The sequence below is a fragment of the Nanorana parkeri genome, unplaced genomic scaffold, assembly GCF_000935625.1.
Source record: "Nanorana parkeri isolate BGI_ZX_2015 unplaced genomic scaffold, ASM93562v1 scaffold240, whole genome shotgun sequence".
NCBI classification, from domain to species: Eukaryota; Metazoa; Chordata; class Amphibia; order Anura; family Dicroglossidae; genus Nanorana; species Nanorana parkeri.
The window spans coordinates 992,920-1,004,347 of NW_017306508.1; the positions used below are offsets into that span (position 1 = coordinate 992,920).

Consider the following 11,428-nt stretch of genomic DNA (forward strand, 5'->3'; position numbering starts at 1 on the left):
AGGGATTCAACTCTCCCAGAAGTGGCCGATTAAATGGATTCCTCAGACATCTTTTTTGCCAATTTGTGCCCTTGTAAAACCATTAGGGTAGATTACAAAATCTAAAATGTATAATGTGGCAACCAATTAAAAAAAAAAAAAAGTTAGTTTGGTTATGTCCCATGTATGTATTTCAGCTGAGCATTTAGCGGTTTGCCTAGAGTTCAGATGTAATCCCTTATTGCAGCTTGAGCCCTATGGACACAGCTGTACATTGGCTTCACATTCACCTGGGGACTGCGGACATTAAAAACAAGGTGGATTCATTTTCCGCCCCAGAAAAATGGTCGAATGTAATTACAGGAAGTGATTTGCACAGCGAACATCTCACCTTCCCAGGAATAAAACAACAGAGATTGGAGTCCACGTATTTCATAAACGTCATGTTGAGTAAAGAGAGCCGAGTCTCGACCGCGGCCAGGATGTCGGCATGGCGTGCCAGCGAGTGATTCCGCCTCTCAGATTCCCTCCTGCGCAAAAGGTCACATGGCAAAGTTGAACAATGATACACATGACAGGGGGGGGGGATACATGAACAATGGTCAAAGGGGGTCTTTAAAGTTGAACTCTGGGGAAACAAATGAATGCAGCTCTGTAACGATTGAGGCCCCATTCACACTGTGCGATTCGCAAATCGCACGTTTGTCACGCGATTTGCATTTTGCGCGATATCGCGCAAATGCTTGCATTGAGCAAGCAAGAATCGCGGCAAAAACCGCTCCAAAAAGGGTCCTGCTGTAGTGACACACGACGCGCGACAGCAGGACCCTTTGCCCCATTGCAAAGCATTGAAGAGCGATATCGCGCGGTAAATAGCCGCGATATCGCGGGAATTACCTGCGATAAATCGCTCAATGTGAACGGTGCCTAATACGTAATAAAAGGTTACAGAAAGGTACTGGGCATTAAGCAAAACTAACTTTTAACAGAAATGTGACTTATTTGTGTATCACTCGGCTGTAGATCCTCCAATCATCTCTGAATTGGTGCTGACACTGTCCTTCCTTCTGGAGGGGGGCTACTTTTGTCCTCCGTGGTCCCTGTCTGTGTTGTAGTCACCTCTCCAAGATCACTCCAGTGATGGACTACAATCTCATGTTTAGTTTACCAATTTGTATTGAGATTGTAGTCCATCACTGGAGTGATCTTGGAGAGGTGACTACAACACAGACAGGGACCACGGAGGACAAAAGTAGCCCCCCTCCAGAAGGAAGGACAGTGTCAGCACCAATTCAGAGATGATTTGAGGATCTTCAGCCGAGTGATACACAAATAAGTGTATTGTTAATAGTTAGGGTACTTGCATGTATTTTTAAGATTTAACTCCCGAGTTTAGTGTCACTGCGGGGCAAATCACACTTTTTGCAGTGACGGTAATGCATACAACAATGCACTTTATATGCACTAGAGTTTTGTGGTGCCATTTATTCTAAATGGCGCCCCCCATGCAGTTATCCAATGGACCTCAAACATACATGTGTTACAGCACACCACAAACCACAGTAATGTATTAAGATGCATTACGGTGTTCTGAGTTGGAAAAAATGCTGTGTGTCAATGTTTTTGGCTATTCTGGTGTGTTATGTCAAACTAATGGACTGCCTTAATGCAGCGCATCAAAATGGATATAGCCCGTGACACACTGTATGCGAAGCCGTGCAGATTGAAGCAAACCTGTCAGGCACGGAGCTTTGCATGCAGTTTGTGAGCTGAGTGCAGCCAGATGCATCTTCAGCCAATCGGCTCGTGCACAACAACCGGAGTTTGCATAGTGACACGCGGGTTTATACGTGTGAGCCGATGAAGATAAAATTTTTCATCTCAGCATGCTCAGCTTTGTGAGCTCCCACAAGCTTACGTGCCAGAGAGAAAAAAAATTACATGACACACTGCACGCGAAGGCAGCACGCCGCCGCTCCAAGCGCAGCGTGTCACAGCCTTGGAGAACTATGGGGTCAGGGCTTTTCCCCATAGTTCTCCTAAGGGTAACGGGAGGACACAAACCAGCGTCCTCCCGCCACCCAAAGCTCAGTATACCGCGAGCTGTATACTGAGACGACGCAGCCGGGACGGATCCCGACATTACTGTCGAGATCCACCCAGCTGCGTGATTTGACAGCTTGGTCTGCCTATCTAGAGGCAGAGCCAGCTGTACCCTCCCCCTTCCATTCCGCCAGTCAGCGCTGGTGGAGCGTGGAAATCCCTGCAGGGAGCCGTGAGTGACAGTCACGGCTCTCTGCAGGGAGATGATCGAGAAGTGAGCGAGCAACGCTATGTGTTAGCTCACTTCCCGATCTATTGAGCCGACGTGTGACAGTCTCATTGTCACAGGTCGGCTAGAACTATGAGGATGAGTGATTTTCACTCACCTCATAGTTCTCCTTTAAGTGTAGCTGAGCCCTTAGTGGAGGTTTTTTTTTACTGTGTGACCACTTTCCCTTTTCTGCGTAACTGCTGACGCTCATATGAGAAATGGAGTGACAAAGCAAAAACCTGCGTCAAATCCCAGATATTTATATCCAAAACTGACCTATCCAAATACTGGAACCACGGGGTTATTGCCTGGTGGTCTCATTTTTAGACTCAACATTGTCTGACCGCAAAGTAAACTTCTCTAGACCTTTTACCCCCTTCGAGAAAACCTGCTCAGTAGACAGCTCCTCTAGGAACTTGATCTGATGGCTATATACACTTATACGAAAGGACAACTTGAAAACACATACTCCCTCTGTAGAGGAAATGGGAATGTGAACGCAACATTACTATTTCTGAAGACTGTTGCTCAGATATCTGTAGGACCGTCCACAAGTGCACCATTAATAAGTTGCAGGAGACTAATTACAAATGATTAACCTTCTAGTACAGGAAAAGTCCCCCACCCCCCAACTTCTCCATCACATATACCCCACCATTCCACAATCCTGTTGGCAATGTCAAAGTGAAGTAGGTACCCTCCTTCAAATTTTCTTGTCTTGCCCGCATATTCAAACCCAATGGTGCCACATGAGGCCATAAACACTAATCACGGGTTCCGCTATGCAATATTTAGTTCTATCGTTTTTTTTATTACATTGGCGAGCAGAATCAGATTCTGGTCCCAATAACTCTCTACATAGACATCTTATTGCAGCTCAGATGATCATACCACACCGCTGGATGGAGGATCACATATCTTCTGTGGCAGAATAGATTGCTCAGGTCCATCAGGTTTATGAAAAGGAAGAATTACTTTTCACCAAACAAGATAAGTTGGATCAGTTCAGGACCTTATGGTCATATTTCACTCTGACTGAACAGTATACGTGATTGAAATTGCCACAAGGAAAATGTCTTATAGACCCACTCAATAACAAGACCGCATTTCAGACTCTCTCCCCTCCACATTTCCTAACCTGACAGCTATATAGTTCTGCTGTTTGTTTACATCCAGCGGTGTAAATGTTACTGTCTCACATGACAGCTTAGAATTCTAAGGGACCCTCTCCGATCTGTACCATTTTAGGGACACAGCCACATAGAAACCAGTAACGGCCAAGATAGTGAAGACTTGCTCTGCTCGATGTACTCCAAAGACATGCTGGTAGGTTAATTGTCTCCTCTCTAAGTTGGCCCTCGTATGTATGCATGTGAGATAGGGACCTTAGAATGTAACCTCCTTGAGGGTAGGGACTGATGTGAATGTGCAACTATGTAAAGTGCTGCGTAAATTGTCGGCGCTATATAAATACCTGTAATAAATAAACAGTGGAACTGCATCCACCAGATTAAAGTTAAGTATGCATCTGCAGGGAGGGTGGGTTAGGTTAGGGGCAAAAAGGATAAAGCAACAAATCCATTAAACCTCTAGGCCATCTGACTAGACACATATGTATAGCAGGCACCTTGTCGCCACTCCTAACAGTCACATCTGGTAACAATGGAGGGGTGTACACACCTGGGCAGCTGTGCTTTGACCTGTTTTTGACACAGGCTGTGGTAGCGCTCCACCCGCAGGAATCCCTGGTTGAGCATGCGTTGACACTCCTGATCCATACGCTTACACACCTAAAACACAAAGAGAACATGTAAGTATACTAGGAAGTAACCAGCAATGGCATCCTCTCCCTGCTCAAAAAAAGAAGCAGGCAGGTTATAGTGAAGAGGACTGAGCCATGGCAAAAAGCACCGTACAGCCTCCATAAAATAGCGGGTCCCTTAAGGTTTCCATTGCATCACAAATAACACCAACAATTGCATCACCCCTGATAATGAGCAGGAATGATCTGAACGGTTATGCGGCTTGTCAAGACTCATGTACCACAAAACATATAGACCGAGGTACAAATTATGAAGCACAATGACTACCTAGGGTGAATAGGTGTTTGAGGTTTTGGGACCTGTCCATCTCCTGTGCCACATATACGTGCACCTCACCTGTTTGCGCTTGCCTGAGAGATACCCATCCATCAAGATGGCAGATCATATCATTTAGAGATGTGGCCGGAGTACTCTCCCTTGGACTAAACAAGGATAGCAATACGAGTTTGTAGACTAACCATTCATGACATTAGCCAATATCTGCCAACAAAAATCTATCGCCTGTTATACCAGCAAATGCTCTTTAAAAAAGACCAACTGACCGCCTTAGAATTCTAGATCAATTTGTCATGCTTGCCATAATGAAATCAGCAAAGGGCTGCATCAGCTGTATTATGAATGAATCCATTGTGCCGCTAGAGACGGAGTAAGAAAGGAGCCGTACCTAGAGCAGATCCAAGCAATCTCCGGCTCAGGGATCACTGATGCCATCAACCTCTACACTCACCAGAGGATTATTGCAAATAATACATCAGGGTAAGACAGACGCATCTCCAGCTTATAAGAAAGAACAGGCAGGCTCTGTGTGCAAGGCCGCACTTTGCAGCACTTTAGTACTTTCCATAAAATCAAACTGTCTGGGCTGAAGAATAAGAAATGGGAACAGATGACCCTGTCTGAATTTTAAAGCATTGTATATTTGCTGCGTATTGCCATGTAGAACTAATGAAAGCTCTTCTCTGTTAAGCTACATATCGGGTCTACTTGCATGGCTTTCAAGAGGGTTACCAAATCATTTCTCAGATATTCGCTTTTAGGTCTCAATGACAGAACTGCCCTCTGCTTTATTCCATAACTGGCAGCTGAGGGCCAGGCAGAATACAATCACTGCAACATACATGGAACACCGCACACGTATCAGGAGGAAACTGAGCTGAGAGCCAAAGCTGGCTGGGAATACCATGTGAATCTGCAAGGACACAAATAGCTTTGATGCCCTTGCTGACATTTTATTAATGGGTATGCTCCAGGGCTGACACCCAGGTCTTTGCTTCATTACCCAAAAGGTGAGCGCCTGATAAAACAACCAAATATACAGTTGAAATACATATATGGCAACTGTTTACCTGCAAAAGGATCTTAGATTTCTATCTATCCGGTCCTAAACTTTACAGAGATCTGCCAAACAGAACAACCAGGTTGGTGACTTGACTTTTTCTAAGAGCTCCCTCACACCGGATGGTACTGGGGCTGCGCCGGACACTTTTTCCAATGTATTTAAAGACCCCCCCCAAACCCTTTCCGTCCTAGAAAGGACTGACCTACATAAAGCACTGTCAGCAGCAACCTCCAACACCCCCATTCTACGCCTCAGGTGGCATATAGCTTTATATACAATTATGTCTGGATCCGCCCAGCTGCGTGAGTGACAGCTGTCTCTGACTATCTAGAGGCAGAGCCAGCTGTACCCGCCCCCTCCGATCCGCCAGTCAGCGCTGGCGGATCGGAGAGGAGGGAATCCAACCTCTCCCCTGTCACGGCTCTCTGGCGTGACAGGATCGAGAAGTGAGCGAACGCTGGTATGTGTTCACTCACTTCTCGATCTACAGAGCCGACCTGTGACAGTCTCATTGTCACAGGTCGGCTAGAACTATGAGGTGAGTGAAAAGCACTCACCTCATAGTTCTCCTTTAAGTATTTGGAATTTGGATTCCAGGCCTGAGATTGCACGTTCAGAAAAGTGACCAATGGTAGCGCCCAACACGACATGTTCACTATAAAAGGTAACAGACATAAGATGCTCTTCTCTCCTTTGCAGTGCTTGCGCAAATCACAGGTTGGCTTTAACAAGTCAGCAATGGCAGTTCCCATTCACTGTAGGACATTTAATCTGCTTGGATTTTCTTTATCACTCATCCACCACAGATTGGTACTTCTTGCTTTTCGTATCAGCCTGCTCGTACACATATAAAGTGATGCATTCAACTCTATAGAAGAAGCAAGTCAGAACAAACAGCTAAACTGCAACCCCCCTTGTGAGCACCATTCCACTGAAAGCAATGATACAAAATTCACCACGCAGTTTAAGACGCAGGAAATTGTGCAAAAATATTCACATTTGGATCCCTGTACCCAGCACCTTGTAACTGGCTGTGAAGTGAGGGTCTGCAAACAACTGTCCTCGTCCGCTGAAAAACCTGCGCAGAAATGCCAATGACAACACATCTGCCACCTGAGAAGTTCTGTGGCAGAATCATTTCACACAAGGAGAAAATGTCAGGCGCACTGCAAATAAACAAGTGATTAAAACCGTCTAATCCACCTTGATGTTGCCTGAAGCTCAGAAGCTGGCACAGCGCTATAGCTTGATGCTATCTTTAAAGAGAACTTGATTACCTTAGTGTGGAGACGTGGGTGTACTACAGCCCCCACCATCACCACAGACTACTGCAGGGATGGCAGAAGTATGATGCAAATGTTCCTAAAACTGCAGAGATCCCACAGATGAGATAAGAAATTGGATAATCGGATTCCTTGCTACAATCCAAGTAGTAAGGTGCAGGGTCCCTTCAAAGGTGTCCCCGTTTCAGCAATAGAAGGAATGAAATCCTGCTGCGTAGCAATCTCCTACACATGTTGCTGCAAGTACAGAGGATACCAGGTAGAGTCTTATGATTAAAGGGGGTGTCTGCTGCCAAGGTAGATGGGGAAGGGTGTCAAGTCCCCCATAGTGGGACAATGAATGGATAAGGCTGGCCATACACTACTAAGGATTCCTTCATCTATGCAAAGGAATCCTCCCCGACGGTCTATTGTCATCTGACGGTGGCAGGTGGGTCCAAACAATGGTCAAATTTTGGCCAATTCAGCAGGACTTGGCCAACTTAAGGACTGGTGCAGAGCTGCGCGATCCTGGGACCGCCCAATCGTGTGCAGTTACCACCCTGCCCCATTAATTTCAATGGGGTGGCATCCGTGTGGCAATCGCTGAAAAAAGGTACATGTACCTTTCTTTTTTTGTCGCGCGCGGCTTTTTTTAAAGCTGCGATTGCACGGGCGGAATCACGGCAGGAAACTGCCCGATCTGCTCAGCGCGTCTATGGTGCCATTAGAAAAGAATGACACCACCAGTACGCTCAGCGGTGGTGTGAGACTCCGTGACTGCACAGCAATCCTCCCAGTTTCCTGCACGATTGCCACGGTCATGGATCGCGCAAGAGTGAACCTGGCCTAAAAGAGGACTGTAGCAACCAGTTGTAGGAGACATCTGGTAACCTGCATGCACTACTGTTCTCACATTTTACTGCAGAGGTAGACAAATGTATATGGAATTCAGGAGCTAGTCTGTCCAATCCAGGAACATTTGTTTTTGTTTTTTGGAGTGGAATCCTCAAAAGTAAGGAGCCAGCTGTCATTTTTAAGGAGCACTGGCTACCTGGCTCCCGGAATTAGTCCAGCCCTGATCTACTGCCATCATACAAATGGGAATGGCATTGAGGTCGTCTGCTCTAAGAAAAAACAGAATTGTTATTGAATATTAAACTTGCTTAATGAACTCCAAACTAGAGATATTTCGGATCATATATAATCTCAGAGTGGTTTTAGAAAGGGTCCCAAGTGATCCAAAACTTTGCCAATTTGAAGCGGCGCCATCTTAATCTTCTATATTCAATAAGAGATTCATCTTTGAGGAGAAGACTTTGGTGCGTTTTTCATTTCCAAGATTGTGACTGAATATTGCCCTAAAGCGCTCTACTAGGGTAGGAGTAAAGTCAGATCTCGAGTGTGGGCCTCTTCATAGCTACCGTCTTACACTAGAAATGCCAATTCTTACACCTACACATTATACATGTCATGGGAGGAGGACATCGAGCACCCACTGAGACAGATCTGGTAAAGGGAAGACTTCGCACATCACATTTGTGGCATAAATGGTTCAGAAGCACCCGGCAAGCAGGACCCCGCTCGCCACCACTGCACCCGGCAAGCAGGACCCCGCTCGCCACCACTGCACCCGGCAAGCAGGACCCCGCTCGCCACCACTGTACGTGGCAAGCAGGACCCCGCTCGCCACCACTGCATCTTTTCACACTCTGCACTAGCCAACAATTCTGCACCCGTCGACTACAAACTGTAGGTATATTTATTCTCATCGACTAAGAGACTATGAATCTATGACGGCTTTTGCGCTTGCCTGCACCAACATACAATTTTGCACACACCGACACTGCATCTCCATGCACTTCTGCACTAGCAAGCACGGCCACTCTAGTTGCAGATATCACACTACTGCACTCACCAACATGCATTTCTACACTTGCAGACACGGCACCGATGCACATATTTGTATCTGCTGATATCACTCTAGTCTGCACCTGCATGCAAACTGCACTGCCAAAGGTGCCCATACACTGCTCGATTCTCGTACGAGAATCGCGGGAAATCCCGCGATCGTACGAGAATCGTGCAGTGTGAACGAAGACGTGCGACCGTTTCTACTGTACGGTCGCACATCTTTTGTCGAACCAGCATGCTCGAAAACCCGCCGAGAATCGTACGATTGTCGGCAGGTTTCTAGCCTGCTCGTTCGATAGCTGTGGAACAGGACGGTGTGCGCACGCGCACACTGCCCGTTCGGCATTGCGGTCATCGGAAGCCCGCCCCTCAGTGGGGCGGGCTTTCGATGATCGCAAGTACGATCTGCCCGTCCAAGGTGGGCAGATTGTACGAGCTTTCAATAAGCATACGACCATCGCAAGACAAAAGTCTTGCGATGGTCGTAAGGTGTATGGGCACCTTAACTCTGCAAGAATGCACTTGTCAACACTTTACCAACCTGCCCTTTATTGCAATTGTGCACACTTCGCAATGCTGCAATCTTGCAAATCGCCTACACCACAATGACATGCATTTCTGAATTTGCCAGCATAGCACCTGCACACATTTCTGCTGCACAAGCCAACGTCACAGCTACACCCAACAAAACCGTACTTGCCAACACCACAACACTGTACACTTCTGCTTTTACCAAGACTACACATTCCTGCACAAGCAGACATTACACGCATGTTTGCCGATGGCACAGCAATGCATACTCCTGCACTCACCCACACTGCACCAATGTGCCCTTTGGCACTCACACACAACGCAACGCCACGCACTGGCCAACACTGCAACAACGTGCTTTTCTGTGCTTGCCATCACTGCAACTACACGCATTTTGTCACTTGAAGACTTCGCCAACACCAACATGTATTTCCATATTCATCCCAAACCAACGGGCAAACTTTTGCTAGTAATACATATATACACACACATACAGCCTTTGTTTACAAAGGAAATGTTAAAGCCTTTGGATAGGGTGGGAAAAAGATAAAAAAAGTTAATTTTCTTTATTGAGTTTAAGCCGCTACTTGCATATATGCGCACGCGCGTGTAAAACCATACGCTCCGGATGCAGGCTAGCTGTTCGCTTGTATGCATGTGCTGGTTTGCGCTAGTGCATAAACCTGCATACAGCCGCCTACACCCATTCACTACTATGGGCGGCTGTATGCCACAGCTGTGTATCCTGGGCACAGAAATATGACTGCAATTTGTGGTTTATGTCCTCATGAGGTTGTGTGCACGAGGCCTTACTTAGCTATACATACACAATGATACAATATTGTATATTCCACTAAATTCCACCTCATTAAAAAGAAAGAAAATGTACAAAAAAACAAACCACTTTACATTTAAAACGCACACACACCCCTAAGGGGTCAGTGGCATGTTTTATATGGAGGCTACTTCTGAGCCGCAGAAGGGATGTATGAATCAGGGCTAGTTCACACCAGAAATGCGTGAGTCTGCGCAGCTGCAATGCATTTTGCTATGATTGTAGCGTGGACAAATTAATATTGAATTCAGGAGCCAGCCTGTGTCACTTAAGCAGCAGCCTAGCAGTACATGGGACACACTTCCATAGAGGTAGGTTATGTCCCTGGTGCTGCATACCCCCCTCCACCCCCCCAAAACAATGTAATTTACCTTCAGATTTAAGTGTACATATCACCTAAATTCATTTTAAAAAATACAAATACAATAGTAAATAGGTTGCACAATGCTGCAGTTTGCTGTCTGATATTGCAGGCAAAGGAGTTGCAAAGCGCAAGAGAAACGGCTGCAAGTTCTTTGTTACATGGGAGGGAGGGATGGGTCTGCGATGGTAAACGGTCTGATAAAACCTCCACTCGAGGGGTTGAGTCTATATGAGGTGCAGGGTATAAGGTAGGTGTCTCCGAAGTCCCTCCAGCTGTGATGAAACTACAAATCCGTGACGCATCTGCCTCTGGCTGTCAGTCTTGCAATGCCTCGTGGGACTTGTAGTTCCACAACAGCTGGAGGGCTGAAGTTTGGCTACCCCTGGTATAGGGTCTCCCTCCTGAGGAGCCCTCAGGTTAGTGGTGGAGGAAGGGGGTAGGATGCATGGGGTATGGCACAGTGCCTTGTAAGACATTATTTTGGAGTAAAGAAGAAGTGTGCCGGGGAAATGCTTGAGGCAGAGTGTGCGATATAAAGGGGTAACCTATATAAAGGGGTAAGTGTACATAAGGAGAGCAAGGACAGGGACAGTGTATGGTGACCCCCAGGGAAGAGACAGTACGCAGAGGAATAAGGTGCGGGGTCTTCCACCTGTGCAGGACACAAATGTTGACAGGGGAGTGTTTGCCCCTCGGTGCCCCCATGATAAGGCGGGGTATAATGCAGAAGGGGCCAAGAGTGGAGGCACCTTGTTAATGGAAAAGTAAAGGGGTGGAAATTGGGGGGCAGGGTGTTGGGCATACAACTGGGATGATCGCTATACTGTCATCTATGGTTGATGTAGGGGGTATTACACAAGGGGGGTAAGGGTAATTTGCACTGTACTCCAGACAAGTGTAAAGGGGTATTACAACAAGTAGTCAGGGGTAATATGTTTTTCCGTCTTGTCAGCAGTAGGTGCGAGGTCTTATGTGGAAGTTGTAAAATGTATTGACCACCTGGAATGCATAGGGGGGTATTATGCAGGGGGCAGTATACAGAGGATGGGGGTGTCCTTGGAAGGTGT

The 11,428-nt window shown here is 46.6% G+C and overlaps 1 protein-coding gene across 1 annotated transcript in view; it reads right to left on the reverse strand.

Moving 5' to 3' along the window:
• FBXO28 (F-box protein 28) overlaps window positions 1-11,428 on the reverse strand; it is a 30,288-nt gene that overhangs the window by 5,878 nt on the left and 12,982 nt on the right. The window contains exons 3-4 of the mRNA XM_018556496.1: window positions 3,974-4,083; window positions 371-509 (exon numbers count right to left, since the gene is read on the reverse strand). Of these exons, the coding sequence (XP_018411998.1) occupies window positions 371-509; window positions 3,974-4,083 (249 nt within the window). The remainder of the gene's footprint in view (window positions 1-370; window positions 510-3,973; window positions 4,084-11,428) is intronic.